At 34.8% G+C, this 21,117-nt stretch overlaps 5 protein-coding genes across 18 annotated transcripts; all 5 read left to right on the top strand.

Moving 5' to 3' along the window:
* Positions 1–1,575: 1,575 nt before the first annotated feature.
* On the top strand, positions 1,576–5,230 carry TPK1 (thiamine pyrophosphokinase1). 2 transcript variants are annotated; one of them, XM_088220351.1, is made up of 6 exons: positions 1,576–2,026; positions 2,112–2,208; positions 3,391–3,454; positions 3,621–3,722; positions 4,424–4,673; positions 4,817–5,230. In XM_088220351.1, exons 1-6 carry the CDS (start codon positions 1,885–1,887, stop codon positions 4,936–4,938), a joined length of 777 nt encoding a protein of 258 aa, XP_088076477.1. In that variant the 5' UTR covers positions 1,576–1,884; the 3' UTR covers positions 4,939–5,230. The 2 variants fall into 2 exon arrangements, with proteins under 2 accessions (XP_088076477.1, XP_088076476.1); XM_088220350.1 differs by having other exon boundaries at positions 1,578–2,026; positions 3,391–3,463.
* A 452-nt stretch (positions 5,231–5,682) lies between these two features.
* On the top strand, positions 5,683–7,933 carry LOC110821214 (uncharacterized). Its single transcript, XM_022050963.2, has 3 exons — positions 5,683–6,045; positions 6,156–6,296; positions 7,330–7,933. The coding sequence occupies exons 1-3, from the start codon at positions 5,848–5,850 to the stop codon at positions 7,471–7,473; spliced, it is 483 nt and encodes a 160-aa protein (XP_021906655.1). The 5' UTR covers positions 5,683–5,847; the 3' UTR covers positions 7,474–7,933.
* A 604-nt stretch (positions 7,934–8,537) lies between these two features.
* LOC110821370 (uncharacterized) lies at positions 8,538–11,852 on the top strand. Of its 5 annotated transcripts, none has more exons than XR_015819202.1 (5): positions 8,538–8,793; positions 8,988–9,128; positions 9,577–9,788; positions 10,610–10,770; positions 10,976–11,107. XR_015819202.1 is itself a non-coding variant. In XM_022051184.2 (3 exons), the coding sequence occupies exons 1-3, from the start codon at positions 8,602–8,604 to the stop codon at positions 9,718–9,720; spliced, it is 477 nt and encodes a 158-aa protein (XP_021906876.1). In that variant the 5' UTR covers positions 8,538–8,601; the 3' UTR covers positions 9,721–10,049. The 5 variants fall into 5 exon arrangements, 1 of the variants encoding a protein (XP_021906876.1); XR_002541040.2 differs by having other exon boundaries at positions 10,718–10,770; XR_015819203.1 differs by lacking the exons at positions 10,610–10,770; positions 10,976–11,107 and adding an exon at positions 11,713–11,852.
* PMS1 (DNA mismatch repair protein) lies at positions 10,764–17,686 on the top strand. Of its 9 annotated transcripts, none has more exons than XM_088220203.1 (12): positions 10,764–11,144; positions 11,713–12,036; positions 12,505–13,665; positions 13,925–14,208; positions 14,286–14,412; positions 14,752–14,837; positions 14,967–15,040; positions 15,529–15,634; positions 15,834–15,937; positions 16,061–16,072; positions 16,762–16,943; positions 17,173–17,686. In XM_088220203.1, the coding sequence occupies exons 1-12, from the start codon at positions 10,917–10,919 to the stop codon at positions 17,314–17,316; spliced, it is 2,832 nt and encodes a 943-aa protein (XP_088076329.1). In that variant the 5' UTR covers positions 10,764–10,916; the 3' UTR covers positions 17,317–17,686. The 9 variants fall into 9 exon arrangements, with proteins under 9 accessions (XP_088076329.1, XP_088076330.1, XP_088076333.1 ...); XM_088220204.1 differs by having other exon boundaries at positions 15,837–15,937; XM_088220207.1 differs by having other exon boundaries at positions 14,752–14,820; positions 15,569–15,634.
* A 417-nt stretch (positions 17,687–18,103) lies between these two features.
* On the top strand, positions 18,104–20,983 carry EMB1644 (Small nuclear ribonucleoprotein family protein). Its single transcript, XM_022051390.2, has 8 exons — positions 18,104–18,260; positions 18,386–18,435; positions 18,834–18,875; positions 18,976–19,074; positions 19,213–19,290; positions 19,733–19,772; positions 20,406–20,567; positions 20,648–20,983. The coding sequence occupies exons 2-8, from the start codon at positions 18,433–18,435 to the stop codon at positions 20,668–20,670; spliced, it is 447 nt and encodes a 148-aa protein (XP_021907082.1). The 5' UTR covers positions 18,104–18,260; positions 18,386–18,432; the 3' UTR covers positions 20,671–20,983.
* Positions 20,984–21,117: the final 134 nt, after the last annotated feature.

A 21,117-nucleotide genomic window follows, 5' to 3' on the forward strand; every position in this document is an offset into this window, starting at 1 on the left:
ATTTTATCCTATTTATAGAGAAATAATTGTTTGTTTTCTTTCATGTATATTGTAACTGATTATTTAAAAAAATAAGAGGTGTCGTCTACGTTTATGATATTTGAAAAATGTTCGTAATATACATTTAGTTTGTTCAACATTATCTCACTATAAGTTAATATTACGTTTTCGAAAAATCTGAATAATATATAAATGAGTTTTTCAAATGGAACGATCCATACAGAGAGAGTGGATTGAGGAAGAAGAGGTCCCTAAGCTATTTTATGTAGAGACGCCATTTTATTTACCTCATTAGTAGTTTAATTAATTTTTCTATATTATTTTAAGATAGAGAGGAAAAACCGATAAGTATAAAATTTCAAATACATATTTAGTTTTTGATATATAATACGTAAGTTTTTGCTTGAGTCATTTCTTTTATGACGTTTAACACATTTATCAAGCTAGTGTCTCGATTAAATTTTGTACTTTAGAATTAAAACTAGTTGTTTCTGACCCTCGTGCATTTTAGTTTATCTTTTGATTGTATGTAATAATTGATTAGTTTAGTTCAGAAAATAATTATTTTAGCTACGAAAGATTTAGCACCTAATATTGACCTATAAGCAATTGCAAATATGACAAGTAGTTACTATAGGAGCCACCTTTTTGAAACTCCTTCTCTCTACTTGTTATTTATTTTATGTTAAAATAGTTACGTTGTAAAACCTCTATGTGATTGTTGCACGATATAACATTCGTTAAATATTCGATAAGGAATAGCAAGTTATTCATATATATATATGTATCAAATTTTATATTTTCTATCGATTTTGGTTAATTTTCGATATGGACGAAATTTTTTTTATATTTGATAGGGCGTATTTGTTTTTTAATATATATAATTTAGATAATTCTAAACAGTATGTTACATTGCATAAATTTCAAGTGATGGATTTGTTTCTATCTATATATGATAGAGCTCATTTGTTTGTGATTATATGTGATTTAGATAGTATTAAACAGTATGTTACACTGTCTAAATTTTAAAATAAAATTCTGTCTTTGTCTGAAAATAGACTCTCATATGCATTGTATAACGATTCCGATATCTGAAATTTGAAGATTGACAATTTTAAGAATAAAAAAAAAAAAAGAGAGAGAGAAATAATAAAATAGGTAAATTAGTCTTTTACAAGTATCAATTAGGGTTAGGTTTAGAGTTAACGTTTTGAATTTACTTAACAGAAGTTTAATTCCGAACATGATGGTGGATGTTTTAATTACTTACAACTTATAAAAAGCTTAATCTTTACGTTATAATCAATTAAGAAAAAAAATAAAATTATTACTCCGATTTCCTCCTCTATTTCTTTCTTTTCTCTTTATTTATTTCTCAAGATTAAATATTATAACTAATTAAATATTATACATTAATATATGTCAATGAAAAAATTAATATAAAAAATAAAGTATTTAATAAACAGATCCAGCCCCGGTCAGATCGGACCGTAATTTCGGGTCAATCGTAAAATACGGCGTTAACTTTTTACCGGAATCGGTTCGTCTTTTCAATCATCAAATCTAACCGAACAATTTACGGAGCACGGGGGCGTTCAACTCTGACCACTACAAAGTTGCAGAGACGAAAAGGTCCCACGTAAGATCTCCGTGGAAGTCTACAGACCTTTCTCAGGAAAATTCCCAAAAGAACCAAAGAGAAAATAGAAAGTCAACACTTTAATCACTGTGTCCGCCATTGTTGATTCTTCTTCACTCTTTGTATTATTGTATTATACGTTATTCAACGGACAGGACTGCTTGCAAACGAAAGTAGAGGTTTAAAGATAGTTTTTGTATGCTTCCTCCTATGCTCCGTAAAGCGGTGGTGGTTAAGCGATAAACATGGAGTTGATGTACCATTCTTCAACCTTCCTTCTTCCTAATATTTCTTCCTCCGCCGAGCATCCGCTTCCTCCTTTAAACTACGCACTTGTCTGTCTTAATCAACGCCTCCCTAGATTTACTCCTAGCATCTGGAAGCACGGTGCGTAATTTATTCGAATACTTTCTCTTTCTTTCTTGGTAGTTTATGAATTTTAAATGTTGCGTTTGATTTCGGTGTAGAACAGCACAACTACGTCTTTGCGCTGATGGAGGCGCCAATCGTGTCTACGACGAATTGCCCTTGCTCTTCCCACAGGAAGATGCCTTTGCTGTTCGCCGCAGGTTTTCTTCTTTCTTCTTCTTTTTGTGGCTTTGATTTGTATGGTTGACTCTTGATTCAGATATTTATAGTCTACCGTCGGGATGTTTTATTTATTAATTTTTTTAAACAAGCTGTCTCCAGATGAAGGATTCCCTGTATATTTGGATTTATGTGTTTGTTTGTTTCATCAGAATTCAGCTTCTGGAATTTATTTTATTCTGCAACAAAGTAAGTATTTGTAATGGTTCCTTTTGGAGCTTTTCTGATGGATAATGTAAATTAGCTTGTGTCTACCTCAAAAGAGAAGGAAGAGTTCTTTAAGTCAAACCTTTCACGGGAACTTCTGTTTTCCAGTTGGCGTCATATCTCTCTGTTTCTTTTACTTGTTAACAGCCAAGTCTGGACTTAAGATAGTATGAACTTATTGTTAACATGCCTGGAGTTGTCTTCTTCTTGTGGAAGTCGAATAATGGGTTTACTTTGAGTAGTTGGTCTACTTTTGAACTTTGTTCCTATTGACTGTCATGTCGAGGAACCTCATATGATGGGCACTGATTTCCCTTAGATCTAAACTTTGCTATGATCCTCAACTTATTTTGCGATTCATTCTTGTAACTGTGACTGGATAAAGGAGTGAGAATGTCCACCTTTTGACCTACCAAATGTGTACATTGCTAACTTCAAAGATATCTCCAGTCATCTAGAGGACTCCTGGAGCTGGGTAGCTCCAGTGATATAGATGATGGATTAGAAAAAGGAACTCGTCATTTAGATTTTAATCCCACAAAGTAATCTCCTGGTGGGAAGAATAGCTTTAGTAAGTTCTAGACCATCTTTACTGAGATTAGCATGCAATAATATCATTTCTATTGCAAACCAATACTGTTATTGGAAAATCACCATCTTTTTAAGAAGCTATCATGAAAATAGCCTTTTCATGTTATTTGAGGAAAAGAAGAGGCAATAAACTAAGCTTGTAATAGCATGTCCTATGATGAGATTAATGTTGCTTAAGCCTCACCCTGCTTGAATGGCAGACCGGGTGAGTGGAAATCCGAAGGTGAAGGCACATCATTAAATTATGATTTTCTTTTTTAGATTTGTGTGTTTTACCTTTGTTCATGACACACAGAATTTTGTTTCCTGTTTCATTGACAGCATCTTTCTTAAATTAATCATCTACAAACTCTTGGCTTGACCAGGTATAAGCCAGATGTTATCAAAGGAGACATGGACTCAATTCGGACAGAAGTACTCGATTTTTATGTAAGCTTGGTCAGTAACATTTTCTCTTGCAGTGCCATTTAGATGATGTCTTAGTTGAAAAGCTTAGGAAATATGGCTATGGGGCTGCCATTAATACTCCCTTTTGTATACATTTCTGTAGCTTTTAAGCATGTTATGATGTCTTTATTCACTCACTTGAGTGCAGGGAACCAAGGTTATAGATGCATCTCATGATCAGGACACAACAGATCTACACAAATGCATTGCGTTTATACGTGACTTTACCCCAAACTTAGAAAAACCTAATGTAAGTTATGGATTTCTTTTCTCCTGTGTGTAATAAGCTCTGGATTATGTAAACATGGACTTCATTCGGGGGTGTTGGGCTCTACTTAAAGTTGACTTATAAGCATCCCACTTAATTATTCTTGTTTGCTTACGAGTGCTTTAAGGAGAAAATAAGCTCCTCCAATCCTTTTTTTTCATTGCAAATGTTTATCTTTAACATATAGTCAATTGCACCCGCATATATATGTATATAATATAAATACATTAAACACATACTTGGTATTATTAAAATACAACAATATGTAATAATTTTTTTCTAGATTAGTACTGAGGCGATTTTTAAGCTATTAACAAGTGTCTAGTGCTTTGAGCATATCTCTTTCTGCGACTCCGAACATTCACTAAACTTATAAACTCTTGTCAGCATTTCTTGTCATTTTAGCTTCCTATTGAGAATAGGTGAGGTGTCCTTAAACTTAATCCAATTCTGCTATGATTTTATAAACACTTGTAATTATCCAGTTCATTTAGTGGCATTCATCCATTTGCTTTACTTGGGATTTTGTTCATCTTCTTTTAATTTCCGTTTTTCCTTGTCCCTTTCTATTTAGATACTGCTGACACTGAGAAGTAGCAAGTAGATATTATGCAGTTTGTCACAATTGGCTCACTTGGGTATACATTGCTTATTTAAATGTTTTGTATACTTTGTTATGGCAGCTTTGCATTCTTGTTGCCGGAGCCCTTGGTGGAAGGTTTGATCACGAGGCTGGAAATGTTAATGTTCTATATACTTTCTCAAACCTACGGATAGTCCTCCTGTCCGATGATTGTCTCATCTGCCTCCTCCCAAAGACTCATCGTCATGAAATACATATTCAGTCTTCTGTTGAGGGTCCACATTGTGGATTAATCCCCATAGGAATGCCTTCTAGGAGTACAACAACCACAGGACTCCAATGGGATCTTGGTAAGTGGAATGCAAACATTTCTCTGTGACTTTTCATAGTTTTATTAACATTTAAATGGTAAGTTTTTCCCATCTTCTCTGGCCCTAAGTTCGTCCCCATGGTAACTTGAAGTTAATACTTACTATGCTTTTGTTCATTCCAGCTGAGACAGAAATGAAGTTTGGTGGTTTGATAAGCACATCAAATTTGGTTAAAGCAGAGAAAATAACAGTTGAATCCGACACTGATCTTCTGTGGACCATATCCATCAAGAAATCCTTGTGAATTTTTCTTCCGACGCACTGACATCGAAATGGCACATTGGATGGTGGAGCAGTATAGATACTTCTCTGAATTCCTTACTCTATTAGAAATTTATTGAGTAAAGCAGTTTCTTTGCCTTCTACTTCTACTTCTACTTCCATTCAATTATGAAAAATTGTCTTGAGTTTCATTTCATAGCAAGTTCAGTAGGTGCTTCGACATCTCATCGGAACTGGTTTTTCTGAGGTATTTTGGCTGTTCATTGTATGTTGCTTCAGGCTTCAGCTAAATTAATTTTCTACCGTTTGAAGTACATTGATTTCCATTATAAAAAGAAATATTATAATGTACTTTGTTTGGTGTGTAAAAGAACAAAATTAAGTAATTTATGGAGTGCCAACTTATAATACACCTAGTAAATACTAATGTGATGTTGGACACTACCATTTGGTGTATAAACAAATAATTTCTTTTAATAAATTAAAAAAAAATATCACTTTAATTTTTAACCTTAATTAAAGAAATTAATTTGTTATAAAATAGTTTTTTTATTTAAATTTTATTAAATTAAATATTATATATTAATTATTATTAATTTATAATTGATGAACTGAACATATTTATTAAAATTTAAATTCATAATTTTTATTTTGTTGATAAAATATAATAATTTTATTTAATATCATATTATGTTAATGTGGTGCGTTTACTGGGCCCAGAATTAATTGCAGTATTTTTATCGTATTATAATTAAAATATAAATAAAATTATAAATAAATTCCACAAGAAATTATTTTAAATATATATTTCGTTACAAAGAAATGAGACAAACCATTAATAAATAAATAAACTATAACGCTTTATTTTTCTACGTCCACTCCGTCTGCAACGAGCCGTGGAAATAGTCAAACACGCAGCGAACTGGTGAACATGGATAAAGCCAAGGAGGTTCTACAGCTGAGCCCGGAAGAAGAGGAGACTGTCTTACGAGTCCCTGTTCGCCCTTGGCCTAATCAACTCGGAGTCCTTCCGAGCTTCTTCGAACAAGTTAGCTTAAGAGGCATCCGAGTCGACCGAGTAGAACCCGGATTCGTTTCCTGCACTTTCAAAGTCCCTCCTCGCCTCCTCGTAAGCTCCCTAAACCATCTCTTTAACTCTTTCTTGCTGAAATTCTGTGCATAGCAGCTGCGTCTGTGAAATTGAAATTAAAAACAGATTTCTGGTATTAACTTTTGCAGGATAGGGATGGAAATTTGGCCAGAGGTGCTATTATAAATCTAATCGATGAGGTTGGTAATGCTCCTATTAATGTTCAAGGTGCCGTCGTTAATCTCTCCGTGGACATGTCCATCACGTTTCTTGCACCTGCAAAGATCAACGTAAGTAGTCGACTGCTTAGTTTGTTCACCGGTTTGGTATACAAGTTAGCTTGGTGCACGGAATATGAATACTGATCTAGAAGTTAGTTCTGAAGTCAATCTAATCTTTTGATCCTTGGTTTGCATTTAAGTAGATCTCCAATGTAATAATGTTATAATGTTGTATGTTATAGAGATCTGCACCGTATAATGAGTTGATAAGTAGAACACAAGGTATTCCTAATTTCTCCTGTTGATCAAATTTGCCAGTTTCACTTATCAGACTTACCAATTTTGATTAGAATGTAGTGTTCTACTTCCAATTAGGATTGTTTAATATGCTAATCTTTATCCTTCATGAATTTTTACTGTCTTTGATAAGTATAAATTTTTGAATGGATTCCACAAATGAGCTCCATTGGTTCCAACACAGAGGAATTTAGAGTTGAGAAATTAAAAGAAGGGGGAAGAATGAATAGCAAACAGGAGGTGAAAAATGATCAGGAGAGGTTAGACATAAATCATAGAACTAAAGAGAAGTAAAAAGTGGGAACTAGGGTGAAGATACATTAGGGATGGGGGAGACAAGGAAAGAACAAAGAGAGGAGCTAGAGATGGAAACATAAAACAAAAGGAGAGCAGAGGAAATTAGGGAATGAGGGGAAAGCATATCAGGGTAGTAGGGTGAGATCTAGAAGATGCTGAAGGTTAAGATGAAGGCAAAATAGAAGAGGAAAGAACTGAAAGAACACAAACAGGAGAGGTAGATTCAAAATCTCCCAACTCCAGCTAAATATTACCCAAATGCTTTAGATAATAATGTAAAACATTTGAAAGCATATTACTATTATGTCAATTTTTCCTAGCACTAAATATATTTAGCTTCTTTCCATTTCTTATCAAAAGTCGTCTTCTTTTTTGAGCTCAATCTCCTGACTAGAAGGTAATAAACTGGCCATGCAATAGCATTTCTAAGAAGCTAAGTACTTCCAAGAATTAGGTTTTCAGCATTTGGTTTGGTACCATTTTCAGATTTTTTTAATGCCAAGTGCAGGACGAGTTGAAAATTACTGCAAAGGCTTTGGGAAGAAGGGGAGGTTATGGTGCAGGCAGTGTTATTGTGAGAAATAAGGCAACCGGGGAAATAATTGCCGAAGGCCGACATTCACTGTTTGCTAAACCACTTAACAAACTTTGAAATCGAATGCCAACCAAGTACCAACCATGCTCTTAGAAGATCTTCAGTGGCATTGCCTTGTGTTGTGGTTTCTCCCATTAGTTGCTGCAATTTAATGATGTCAGAAATAATTTGCAACAAAACGAAGATCAGATATTGTATGATGAAGAACCTTATTCTGTAAACCTTTTCTATGATATTATTTCCACTGTTGGGCGCCACAATTGCGAATCTCAAGAATTGATGGAATCGCAGTTCGATCATCCTCTCTCGTATAGTCAGACCATCAATATGTATTGATATTAATAAAGATCAGCTCTGATGGCATGTTTGCTTCACAGAATGTCTTGAACGTAAGTTCTGTATACTAGCTGATACCTCATACATCCTGTGTGTCAAGGGATGTTTTGTTTGAATGCCTGTACCATGTAATGGATGATGCTTAACTGATAATCAAATCAAACTGCTGGTGCATGTGATATGCCTTATAGCAAGTTATATACATACATACATATACACATATATGAAGTGAAAACAGTGCCAATACTTTTATGAATGTTTTGATGAGCCTCTCTTTGATGTAAAATGTATGGTTTAGGCTGTTGATGGTGCATTACAGGCCAATTGTCTAAGATGTTTTTTGTTCGTTTCAAGTGCTCGAATTATGTACCGGATACTGCTAAACTGATGATCGAGTCAAACTACCAATACATATCATAATCGTATTAATTTGATATGTAATTATTATTTATTGAGGAATTTATCACCATAATCGAATTAAAAATTCGTAAATTAATGAAAAGTTTTAAACAAAATATTTTTAATCTCGAACAAACATTCATATTTTTTAAAATAAATATATAGCAAGGCTAAATTTTAATTTTTTAGGGAGTAAAATTTTTAATGAACTGGTTCAGTAATATAAGTAAAATAAATAAAGAATATTTGAAATTGTTTATTTTATATTTTACAAAATTTTAAATACTTTGTTTTAATATTTCTATTTGATAAAAAGAAATTATTGAATTTTTAAAATTAAAAATTATATTTGAACACCTCAGAGCATTTTACTTTTAAGGAATGGCGCGTGTATTTGAGCAAATATTGAACACAAACTCGCGGCTCCCTAGACGCTAAGCGAGGGTGGACATGGATAAAGCAAGGGAGTTTCTGCAATTGAGTCAGGAAGAATCGGAGATCGTCTCGAATCTCGTTGTTCACCCTCACCAAACCGGAATCCCTCCGAGTTTCTACGAAGATTTTGCCCTGAGAGGCATCCGAGTTGATCGAGTCGAGGCCGGCTTCGTCGCCTGCACTTTCAAAGTCCCTCCTCGCCTCACTGTAGGCGCTCTTATCCATTTGTCTCCCTCCATTATTGATTCTGATTAAAAATTTTAGCTTATCCGATCTCCCTTTTTTTTCCCCTATCGTCAATGTTATAATTAGTGCTGCTAAGCAAAAAATTTCAGGTCCTTCTTATTTTCGTTGCTGAATTAGTAGATCTTCAATTGAAATATGATGTTTTGAATTTCCAGGATAGGAATGGAAATTTGGCTACAGGTGCTATTATAAACCTTGTTGATGAGGTCGGTAATGCTCCAGTTCATATCCAGGGTCTCAGCGTTAATGTTTCCGTGGATATGTCTATTTCGTTTCTTTCGACTGCGAAGCTCGATGTAAGCAAGTGTTTATCGTATACGCGCAGTACATTCATTATGCAAATAAATCTACATTTAAAAACTTCAGTTTAATCTGATTACATTTCATGATTATATATACACTATATATTATATAATTGATTTCAGCTCATGTCTCTACTACGTTAACTTGTATATTTATAAGATTTTTGTATAACGTTTGCTCTGACTGAACACAAATGGCTTCTCCTTATTCAGTCGAATTAACTATAGTTCTAGTCAGAAATACTAGTATCTTTTGACGCAGAACATGTTTCTTAACTAGTTCAGAGGCTAATCATGATGATGAAGTCTGTTTCTAGCTTTTTTGAGTTCAGTCTCCTGGCTAGAAAGAAAGTGATGAACTGATTTGCAATTGTCAGATCTACAAAAGATAAACTTGTAAACCTTGGTAGTATAATTTTCATGACTTGATGGCAAATTGCAGGATGAGTTAGAAGTCACTTCAAGGCTTTTAGGAAAAAGAGGAAACTACTCCGGAACGCTTGTAGTTCTAAGAAACAAAGCAACCGGAGAAGTAATTGCCGAAGGTCGACATTCTTTGTGGGTTAAGCATCTTAGCAAACTCTGATTCTCTGACCCTCCAATGGAAGTTGTAATGCTATGAGTTGCAATCAATGGAAGATTACTACTGATTGGGTAATTGAAGCAAACTCTATAATCTCTCTCTGATATTACCCTCTGATGATTGTCTGGGTGCTTAAATATAAGCTTGGTCATACTGCTTGATTTCCAGTTAGCAATGTCGAGAATCTCCAGTCATTTTTTTTTTTTTTTCAGTTTCTACTCAATGTTCTTGGTAAGTATAATTGAATCAAAGTGTTTGTATTTGAATTGGTTCTACTACTGTTTTGAGTTTCTTGGAAATGGATTTCTAAATATCACTTGTCTGTTTGAGAACTTAGAAATCATTTTTTAGGGAATTCGAAGTACGAGTAGAATTGATTCCAAGTATGATTCTTCTTTATTTCGAAATATCGATTCGGAAGTACAAGAAAACAAATATGATAGGTGAAAAAACCAAATGGGTCATGTAATTTATCCTTCCTCAAAGTGTATTAATTTTTCTAGGGCAATAATTTCATAGATTACATGCTTATCGGATAACCTTAAAATAAATGTAACATTACGATTAAAGATTATATTATACGGATCACAATTATTATAAAATTAAAATTCAATAAGATAACCTAAAATGTCATGAATTATACCTTAAAATTTTAAAAGTCATCGAAACTGTTTCAACTCGAGCGTGTTGAATTTCGGACTACCTTTTGGTAGTCTAGAACTCTACTACTATCAATTTTTATGTTTATTAAATTTAAAATTTTGCAAGATAATAAAAATATGTAGGAATCTAAAAAGATAAAATGAATATTTTTTAGTAATATAATTTTGAATATATTATTCAATTTTATTTAAAACTAAAACTTTATTTATGGTTTTTAAAATATGTCCAGATTTTTGAATGTCATCCCATAACATAATTTTCCCCGTAACATAAGTTTCTACCGGCAGCGGCGGCATTAACTGGTTCTCTTCGTGTCTTCTCCTTCTCTCCTGGACAGATACATCACCAAATTGTACCAGCCAAGTGACTACTTCATCGTCTCCCTTCTTGGTAATTCCTGTTCGCTAACCAGGTTTTGATATCCGGAGTCTCACCGAGAAACATCTTGTCGAGAACACTGGGAGATTGCTCGTAAACGCTTTCAATTAACATTTTAGAATGCGAAAATTTCGTTCTAGTTAGGGTTCAAATCTAAAATGGAAGCCGATGCGCACTCTCAAACCATAAGGCTTATTAACAAAGGCGTGGTTCACAGGATATGTGCTGGGCAAGTCATATTGGACCTCTCGTCTGCCGTGAAGGAGTTGGTGGAGAACAGCTTGGATGCTGGCGCTACCAGCATTGAAATTGCTTTGAAGGAGTACGGCCAGGAGTCGTTTCAGGTCATCGATAATGGTTGCGGCATTTCGCCAAGTAACTTCAAGGTAGTGTACTTCGAACCGAAAAGGGATGTGTTAGCTTTTCGTATGTCAAAGTTAAATGTTTCGAAGGGGATTTTTGGACTGCCTTGTATTTGCTTGAGTTAGGGATGCTCTGGTTTAGTCATTCTTATTTTGCTATTTTTTGTTTCGTTTGGATTTTGGTCGAGTTTTGGGTTTTTCTTCTCTTTTTCTGGGAGTGATTAATGAGTTAGAAATGTCCTGTATTTTTCGTTTCGTTTGGATTTTGGTATGAGTTTTGGGTTTTTCTTCTATTTTCCTGAGTGTGATTAATGAGTTAGAAATGTCCTTTTTTTTTTTGGTCTAGCTTTAGAGGTTGTATGGAAATTGAGATCTTGACTGATGCACAGTTAATTTCCTTTGCCCATATTCGTAGGATTAAGGGAGTGATTGATTTCGAATGATCAGTAACTTCTGATTCTTACTTATTTTGTTCTTCACATCTTAGATTGTTATGATGGATATGTTCTTAAACATGGTTTTGGATCCTAAATGAATATGTTCTTACTTATTTTGTTCTTCAACTCATTTGTCGTGATTCCCTGTGGTGCAGGTTCTTGCACTTAAGCACCATACTTCTAAACTGTCAGATTTTCATGACCTTCAGTCTTTGACAACATTTGGTTTTAGAGGGGAGGCATTAAGTTCTCTTTGTGCATTAGGGCATCTGACTGTTGAAACAAGAACTAAAAACGAGTCAGTTGCGACACACTTGACATTTGATCATTCAGGTTTACTAACGGCTGAAAAGAAAACTGCACGTCAAATTGGTACCACTGTCACTGTTAGGAAGTTGTTCTCGAATTTACCAGTACGAAGCAAAGAGTTCAGTCGCAACATCCGGAAAGAATATGGGAAGCTAATCTCTTTATTAAATGTGAGTTTTCTTTCCCCACCTGCTACTTCTTTATCTGGGTAATAACTGGTACTGCTGCCTATTTCCTTGATTATGTTTAGTGCTATTGATGTGTTATCATAACAAATACTTAAGATTCTTAGGGATAGTTTTAACAATTAACTACAGTATTCAATTGGTTTACATATGAATTTATAAGAAATGCATGTTAGGACAGCCTCCGTCTTCCATTATTGTTTTAGCTAGCTAACTAAGTAAATATATTTATTAGAGGTAGATGCTTTAGTTCAAAAGTGATGACTGAATAATGTTAATGGGTAGACTAGCTATTGTTGGGAAATTATTGGAAATGGTAATATTTTGGTAAATTTTTTCACCTACTTTCCTTGATTGTGGTTGGACAACTGCTCTGCCACCTAGCGTCATGGTGAACACTGAGAACTTCTCTGGATTTCTCCTTTATATGTATGGCTATTTATGTATTTACAGGCCTATGCACTTATTGCCAGAGGAGTCCGGTTAGTTTGCACCAATACAACTGGAAAGAATGTAAAGTCTATCGTGCTTAACACTCAAGGAAGAGGTTCCCTCAAAGACAACATCATTACTGTGTTTGGCATGAACACTTTCAACTGTTTAGAACCTCTAGATATTTGTATATCAGATGGTTGCAAAGTCGAAGGCTTCCTTTCCAAGTCCGGACAGGGTAGCGGACGCAACTTGGGAGATAGGCAATACTTTTTTATAAACGGTCGGCCTGTGGACATGCCTAAAGTGAGCAAGCTGGTGAATGAGTTATATAAAGGTGCAAATTCCAGGCAATATCCCATTGCTGTAATGAATTTTACTATCCCAAGTAAAGCATGTGATGTCAATGTGACGCCTGATAAAAGAAAAGTATTTCTTTCTGATGAAAATTCTTTTTTGTTTGCTCTAAGAGAGGGTTTACGGCAGATATATTCATCAAGTAATGCCAACTATTCTGTTAATAAAGTTGAGGAACACACTAATGATGCAGATATTGTTGGACTTTGCACTCCTCATTTGTCCAAACAATTACCTTCAGGTGACAATGATCCTAAAAATAAGATTGAGAAGCTAACTACGGCGAGCAACACTCCTCTTCGGACATCTGAGGTCAAGGCTTTCAATTCACATGTTGAAAGTAATGATAATTCAGTGGAGACTCACTTTGCTCTCAGAGTTCATGGTTCTAGAAGGGCTGACACCGTTTTAGGGTATAATACTGGGGAGGTGACAAATCATGTTGATAATACAACTGACCGAAATGCTTCATCCTCTTTCAATGCAGTTGAAGAAGTTGTTGTGGTAAATAGGAATCCAAATAGTCATTCAAACCGTGTTCAGTCATCAATTGAAAAATTTGTAACTGTAAATAAAAGGAAGCTTGAAAATGTTGTTACAATTTTATCAGAGTTACCTGTCTTGAGAAATCAAAGTCCACTAGGTCAACTGAATAAACAAAATTCTGAAACACCTGTTGTGGCTACAAGATTGCCAGTTAAACATCACAGGCTTGATGATTCAATAAATGAGCACTCAAAGTTTCTACAAACAAACAAGATGTCCAATGAAATCGGAAATCAAGTTTCTATTGGAGGCACTATCAATAGTGGAAATCCTGAAATGGTATGTTTTTAACTATCCAAGCTCTTTTTCCAACTACATTAGCTGAAAACAGGATTTCATTTCTAAAGGGAAAGAAAGAAAATAAATCTTTGGATCACCTTTCTTTTTGTATACAATATCCTTTGAGGTTATGCCTTTATATGTCTATGCATGGGTAAGTTGAATGAATGACAGGAGTTAGATTGAGATGATGTTTTTTATAAGTTACTTGGATCTAGTTTAAATACTTCTCGTGATTTATAGTATTTCAAATTTACAGGAGGTTGAGGAACAAGGGAAAGGGTCTCCTAAAGCCAATCTGGCTTCAATTACTTCATCGAGCAAGGATCCTAATGATATGTCAGAAGATCATGCATCCGAAGCTCCACTATCACAACCTTCTGGTTCACTGTTGGATTCACCAGCTCCTTCCTCTGGTCTGAAGATCTGTTCGACTTTGCAGTTTAGTTTTCAAGACCTACGAGCGAGGAGGCAACAGAGACTAGCAAGATTGCAATCCATTAGTCCAAAATTTGGGGCCATGAATACCAAAAGATCTTTGAAGTAATAGCTTTATTTATTGCCAGAAAAAGTTGATCTTGCTACATTTCAACTAATTTAAGGTTAAATGATGGCTACAGCTTATTTGTTGCTGCAACTCTGGAGCTTTCTCAACCAGAAAATGAGGAACGGAAAGCAAGGGCTTTAGCTGCAGCTACAACCGAGTTGGAAAGGCTTTTCAGAAAGGAGGACTTCTGCAGAATGAAGGTTCCTATATCTTTATATAAGTTAGCTTATTTTTGTTTGCGTCCTCTCTCCTTTCCTTTCGTTTTTTTTTTTCTTTTTCTTTTCTTCCTCTTCTTGTGTGGAAAACTTTGTATCCTGTGGCTGCGGTTAAGCATTCTACTGAGTGCTTCATCAAGTCTCATGCGGGAACATTTTTTTTTGGGGGTTGAACTGGCAGCATAAGACTTTGACCTTTGTTGACTTGCTAAAAGTACTAGCTGAATTGTCTTCCCTGAAGTTGGCCATAGCTTGCTAGTTTCTTGCTATATAGACTGATTTCAACTGACTGGAGATACTGGTGGTTTTTGTTCTTTTCCCTAGGTGATTGGGCAATTTAATCTTGGATTCATCGTAGGAAAGTTGGATGAAGATCTGTTTATCGTGGATCAGGTATATTTCCATCGAAGGTACTGAACTCTGTTCTAATTTACTTGTTTGCTTTGAATGTCCCATTGTAGGGTGGCAGATAAAAATCCTTCGCTATTTTGAAACTCGAATGTGCTAATCACTTATGGTGTGAATTTCTCTATTTACAGCATGCTGCTGATGAGAAATACAATTTTGAGCGTTTGGCACAAACAACTGTCTTCAATCAACAACCTCTACTTCGGTAAGTAGTTTATTGTATCTGTTAGTTATATTTTTCAAGGAAAGGTATTTTATTTACTCACTGATTATTTATTTCTGCACCTAGCCTATCATCGAGGGTGACAAATAATTAGGCAAGGAGTCTGGAAATTATAGGATTCTGGCCATCATCATTGCAGTTGATATCATTTAAGTGAGCTTTTTACTGTGTCTGGATGTTTATAAGAATGAAAACATGTTAAGGTGTTAACTTTTAAGTAAAACTAACAACACACCCATCCCCATGTACAACTTTATTATTGTACCTGTTATTAAACCATGCCACAAACTGGTCACCCTCTAAAAATTTATGAATAGAATTAATATTGAATAGTTGAAGGAAAAGTATCATAATATCTAAGACAGCGTCTTGCACATATATGGCCAGTCTTAAACTTCTTGTTTGGGTTTACTTTTCATGTTTTCTCTTGGCTCTTTCAATTCACGTATGCTTATTTCATTTCATCTAAGGTATCATGTTCTGGCTGCTGACTTCCAAAATCATGTGCAGGCCGTTGAGGTTGGAATTGTCTCCTGAAGAAGAAGTGGTTGCTTCGATTCATATGGACATAATCAGGTGCAAGCTAAGTTTTAATTTCTTTTTATTCATAAGTTTTTCTTTTCTTAGATCTTTAAGCTGCGAGTCACATTTGGAATTCAAGATTCTTGAAGTAAACCATGACTTCGTGTTTATGGATGGAGACCTCTTTCAAAGATAGAGATTAGGGATCTACTCATGAACTTTTTCACTTTTTGATGATCTTGTTACTTCTCAGAAGAAACGGATTTGCTCTTGAAGAAGACCCAAATGCTCCACCAGGGTGCCACTTTAAATTAACAGCAATTCCCTTCAGCAAAAACATTACTTTTGGAGTAGAAGGTAGTCTGTTTTCCTCGTCCCTTTCAGTTATTCGTGCATTTTTAATCAGCAAGTCAGCTTGGCTTCGATGTGCAATTTAAGCCAAATAATTATATGCTCATTCTGGGGATTGCTTTGAACCAGTGATTGTGCAAGGTGAGTGATCACCAAACTTCAAATCAGCTCATACATATTTATGACAGGCAAATAGCAACACATGAGTCAAGACAGAAATTCAATGAAGAAAAAATATGGATTTGGAAATAATGAGGCAGACATAAGAACATGCTCTTTTCTTGCATTTCTCTTCATTAGAGCCGGGGTTATGCTGGGAGAGTGTGGTATGATGGTTATGTACATTGAAAGACTCTTATGGTCTCTTCTGTTGACTGAATTCTTTCTACTCATCTTTTGTCTCACATAAAGGCTTGAAGATTAGAAGTGTATTTTTCATTTTGGGACTGCTTCCCCGAAGTGTCCTTATGCATCCATGTTTCCAAAACTTCAGTTTATATTTGTGATCAAACAATTTGTTGCTTAGCTTATATTTAAATGTCTATAAAAAGAAAAATCAGAGTGGTGGTGCCCACTTGCTTTAAGGAATGAGTTCAAGATTTATTTTGATTTAGTTCAATTAAACTTTCTCTTATGGTGTGAAAGTAGCGAGTGAAACTAGTTGCTTTTAAGAAACCAATTAATTCATTGCTTGGTCTGTTGATTAACATTATTGTGTGAACAAGTTGCCATGGTGCCATGCCACTCTAGGACATGTTTTTGTTCAGAATTTGATCGCATTTTACCGAACAGCATCCACAGCAGACTAATTATCAGTATCCCTTGAACAGATGTTAAAGACCTGATTTCTACTCTTGCTGATAATCAAGGAGAATGTTCAATAATAAGCAGTTACAAAACGGATACTGCTGATTCTGTTTGCCCATCCAGAGTTCGTGCAATGTTGGCGTCTCGCGCCTGTAGGTCCTCTGTTATGATTGGTGACCCGCTTGGGAGAAATGAGATGCAAAAGGTAATAAATAACCTCAGGATGTCCTGTCTACTCCATAGTAGCCTACAGTATATGTATATATATATATATATGTATATTTCGACTAGCTTTCTAGATCTTGCTTGCTTACATGCACTGAGAATGCATTGGCCTTATAAAGACTCATCAGCTCATAGCCTTATTAAGAGAATATTATGCTTTTACTATCCAGAGATTTACATATTTAACATGTTTTATATTCACTGTTCAGATACTTGAGCATTTGGCAGACCTCAAGTCTCCTTGGAATTGCCCGCATGGCAGGCCAACCATGAGGCATCTGGTTGACCTGACCACCATACGCAAAAGGTTTGATGAAAATGATGAAAGCTTAGGCAGCCAGATTTTGCTGTAACTTATTTTGTACGTGAAAGGCTCTCGCTCCCCAGTTATCTTTACGAAACTTATTAGCTCCATCCAGTGCTGAGTTACTTCGTAGTCTCGTCTTAACGTAATTTTTTGACATTTCATAGTACGGTAACTTTGAATGATAATCATTCGGTATTGTGTAGCGATCAAATAATTATACAAAATATTGGGTGATTATCGAACAAAATTTACCGAATTACTATAAAATATTATAAAATTACCGAGGAGAGACTAAAATTTTTTGTGATGAAAAGCACTGTTTGTACATATATCTGGGGGGTCTCATCTAAGAACTCTTTTTGGAATCTAAACTCTTATATTTTTTGGTTAGGAACTTGTAAGGGCTTACCATTGTACATGACCTAATTGAGGTATTACAACTTTATAATGACCTAATTTAAATATAATGTTTTGAAATTAAAATATTAAACTAAGTTTAGTATTTTACTTATTTTTTGTTGAAATATTATTAAATTAAACCATAGTTTTTATAAAGTTAAATATACAAATAAAGATTGTCATATTTAATTTTTAAGCAAATAACTAAACAAAAATAGTTTATGGGATTAATATATATATATATATATATTTTGTTCTTTCTAAAAAAATAGTAAAATTATGAAAAAAGAAAATGAAAAAAAATAATATTCTCATTTCATAATATAAATTATTGTAATATTTAGTTTTAAGAGTATAATGATAAATAAAATAAAATAATTAATTGTAATATATTTCCTTTATAAAACTTAATTTAATTTAATTTAAATACCATCCCCCCTACATGTAGCCGTCCACCCAATAATGTTTTGTTTTAGTTTCGCTGGAATTTTCTTCTTTGCTGGTCGCGACTGTATTTAGAGCGCGCTTTCGATTCCTTGAAGAAAGACAGAGACGTAGATCGAGGAGACGATCCGTATATTCTTTTCACTGGTATATTATTTCCTTTGCTTATGTTTTCTTTCAATTTTCGGCCAAATTAGAATTTAGGTTTTCAAATACTGTTGTCTGTTTGTTGTTCGCTTCTTCTCTGATCTTGCTCCCTGTTTTCTTTGCAGGTGACCTAGTCTTCGCCGCTTTTGCTCGGTGTCTTCTGCGCTCGAATATGGTATGTTGTCCCTCGCACTTCATTTGGTTGTCAACAAGTCAAGGAAATTTCATCGAACTTCAATGTAGTAGACTTCTTTTTCTCATTTAGCCTTTCAGAGGCACTAAACACCCCGTTTGTTTCCGTTCTCTTTCTATTTCCTTCACTGGTGAAATGTTCTGAACTTTTATACCTGAGTGGATTTTATTGTTTCTCATGTCTAAATTACTTCCACTGATGGATTTCTTTTTCAACCTAATTAGCTTTTACCCACGAAGTAATGAATTTAAGTTAGGTTATATTGGTTTTTAGTTCAACGTGCTTAACGCTGTTTATAAGCATCAAATGAGCAATCCAAACGCTCAATTAGCTATTGCTTCTCACTTGGCTAATGGCGAATGTTGATTAATCTGTGGCAGCTTCCTCTTTCTCTACTCAAGACAGCCCAAGGGCACCCCATGGTATGAGCTTTGTCTCTCTTGTGTTAGACATAGAAGTATTTGTGTTGAATCTGCTCTTTTCTCGTGGGAGTTCTTTTTTAATGATGATTTCTTTTGACAGTTAGTAGAACTGAAAAATGGAGAGACATACAATGGACATTTGGTCAATTGTGATACCTGGATGAACATTCATCTCCGTGAAGTCATCTGTACCTCAAAGGTTCCTTTTATGTTCTTGTTTCAACCGGTGTATTTTGTAGTTCTTCAATTCTTTTTCTTTTGCTTTCTTGAAAGTTTCAAGAAAATTCTTCTTTTTTTTTGGGATCATAATTGGGGACTGATTATAATTATAATGTAGGATGGAGATAGATTTTGGCGAATGCCTGAATGCTATATTCGTGGGAATACAATCAAATATCTTCGAGTTCCTGATGAGGTATTCCTCCATCTTTTGTTCCATCCTTGTAATTCTGTACTTAATGATTGTTATAGTTATGTTTGCATAAAGAGCTATCTTTTCAAGTGCTAGAAGGAGCTTTCTCCTATTAGAAACTGTTGGTTTATTATTCATTAGATCAAGACAGTTTACCATCGTTGTTTGCTTTTTCACTCAATAAACTTCTTTTAATAGCACTATTATTAAATCCAGGGAATCAATAAAGTTAGTCTTGATAGTGTGAAAACATGTTCAGATAGTTTGTACTTCAGTATGTTATTTAGATCTAACCGACAATAGTTATTTGTTCTAACATTCATGTTAAATTCTCTTTAAAGATCATTATTGTCAACTGCAAGATCTCAGTACATTGCTGGCTTATTCTTTTCACATTGTTGCAGTTATTCTTTCGGACTTTTTGCTGACTTAAATTCTCTTCTAGGTGATTGATAAAGTTCAAGAAGAAACCAAGAGTCGTGCAGGTACAACTAACTCTTCTGATGGAAATTGCTGGCGGATATATGTTTATATTCACTTAAACAGTTATGACTTCAGTAGACAATAAATAAGTTGTGAAACAGGAATCATGCGTTGAGGGAGTTTTAAAATTACTCCCAACAACCCTGGATATCAATTCTCTATTTGATTCTTGCTGTTTAATTCTTCTCTATATCAGGCTCAAGCAATAAATGTCTGTGGGACAAAAATGATTAAATATGCTTGATTCTTACTGAGAAGTGCCATTTATGGTGATTACTTCTTGTGTGCGTCCCCCTTGTTCTTGGCACTTTTCTACCAACTTGAGAACTATGGTTGATCTCAGACATTTAAAGAAAAGTGTCTGTCTATGTTTAGATGTTTAAAAGGCTTTTTGACCGTGCTTAACAGTTAATGCTTGCTCTCCTCTACTTGCTCAGTAATTCGGTAAGCAGGTTATAGATATTCAGACGCTGATTTTTTCCTAATTCAAAATACTTGTATGTTTGCTAAAAGATAATTTCTTTTGAAAAAAAAAAAAAAAAGTGTTTGGTATGCTTTGTTAAAAAATAAAATATGTAAGGGGTAACGCATTTCTTTTAGCAACTTTCTTACAAGTGATTAATTGATGTTTCCAGATCGAAAGCCACCTGGCGTAGGGCGTGGCAGAGGAAGAGGCAGAGAGGAAGGTCCTGGTGGAAGGCCAGCAAAAGGAATTGGCCGTGGTCTAGATGATGGAGGCTCTAAGGGTGCAGGTGGAAGAGGCAGAGGTGGATCTGGAAAGAACAGTGGAACCAGAGGTGAGTCTGGAGTAACAAGACATTTTTTTGCAAAAGTTTGATGTAAAATTAACCGCTCATAGATTTGCTTTTGGTGACAGGTGGAGGGCGAGGCCGCGGTTGATAATCGATGCCAACTTGGGCGGATATGTTAAATTTTTTTAGGCATCTTGAGCCCAAGTCAAAGGTGAAAATTTTTTGTTGAAGGTTAGTACTGTAATTGGCTGGTTCGGTGGATTTTAGTTCTAAGTTAGTGCCATCATTGAACTGTGACCGAAGAGCATAGCTGATGATTTGTCATTTTATCAACTTTCTATAATTTTCCTTTCTAAAGTGTTGGGGTTGAAGATTGTGTGAAAATATATCTGGCCCCTTCTCTGGGTTTTAAATGAAGAAAGATTATATTATATATGTCAGTTGTGATTTGATTGTTCGAATTCCGGTTACCCAGAGATGCTTTCTTGTAGCTCACTGCTGCCATATTTGGAATGGATCAAGAATTTCTTTTAGAACTTACCTAAAAAATTATATTTAGTTATTGCCAGAGAGAGTTCAATTTAAAATGACAGAA

The sequence above is a fragment of the Carica papaya genome, chromosome 5 (assembly GCF_054855325.1).
Source record: "Carica papaya isolate Zhongbai chromosome 5, ASM5485532v1, whole genome shotgun sequence".
In the NCBI taxonomy this organism is placed as follows: domain Eukaryota; kingdom Viridiplantae; phylum Streptophyta; class Magnoliopsida; order Brassicales; family Caricaceae; genus Carica; species Carica papaya.

Excerpts from the sequence above, each read along its gene's own strand:
- TPK1 (XM_088220350.1), top strand. The coding sequence starts at position 1,885 with ATGGAGTTGATGTACCATTCTTCAACCTTCCTTCTTCCTAATATTTCT. Across the intron at positions 3,464-3,620 it reads TCGATTTTTATGTAAGCTTG|GGAACCAAGGTTATAGATGC; the intron begins GTCAGTAACATT and ends ACTTGAGTGCAG. Across the intron at positions 3,723-4,423 it reads CAAACTTAGAAAAACCTAAT|CTTTGCATTCTTGTTGCCGG; the intron begins GTAAGTTATGGA and ends TTGTTATGGCAG.
- LOC110821214 (XM_022050963.2), top strand. The coding sequence starts at position 5,848 with ATGGATAAAGCCAAGGAGGTTCTACAGCTGAGCCCGGAAGAAGAGGAG. Across the intron at positions 6,046-6,155 it reads AAGTCCCTCCTCGCCTCCTC|GATAGGGATGGAAATTTGGC; the intron begins GTAAGCTCCCTA and ends TAACTTTTGCAG. Across the intron at positions 6,297-7,329 it reads TTGCACCTGCAAAGATCAAC|GACGAGTTGAAAATTACTGC; the intron begins GTAAGTAGTCGA and ends TGCCAAGTGCAG.
- LOC110821370 (XM_022051184.2), top strand. The coding sequence starts at position 8,602 with ATGGATAAAGCAAGGGAGTTTCTGCAATTGAGTCAGGAAGAATCGGAG. Across the intron at positions 8,794-8,987 it reads AAGTCCCTCCTCGCCTCACT|GATAGGAATGGAAATTTGGC; the intron begins GTAGGCGCTCTT and ends TTGAATTTCCAG. Across the intron at positions 9,129-9,576 it reads TTTCGACTGCGAAGCTCGAT|GATGAGTTAGAAGTCACTTC; the intron begins GTAAGCAAGTGT and ends GGCAAATTGCAG.
- PMS1 (XM_088220203.1), top strand. The coding sequence starts at position 10,917 with ATGGAAGCCGATGCGCACTCTCAAACCATAAGGCTTATTAACAAAGGC. Across the intron at positions 11,145-11,712 it reads TTTCGCCAAGTAACTTCAAG|GTTCTTGCACTTAAGCACCA; the intron begins GTAGTGTACTTC and ends CCTGTGGTGCAG. Across the intron at positions 14,413-14,751 it reads AGGACTTCTGCAGAATGAAG|GTGATTGGGCAATTTAATCT; the intron begins GTTCCTATATCT and ends TCTTTTCCCTAG.
- EMB1644 (XM_022051390.2), top strand. Across the intron at positions 18,876-18,975 it reads CAGCCCAAGGGCACCCCATG|TTAGTAGAACTGAAAAATGG; the intron begins GTATGAGCTTTG and ends TTCTTTTGACAG. Across the intron at positions 19,075-19,212 it reads AAGTCATCTGTACCTCAAAG|GATGGAGATAGATTTTGGCG; the intron begins GTTCCTTTTATG and ends ATTATAATGTAG.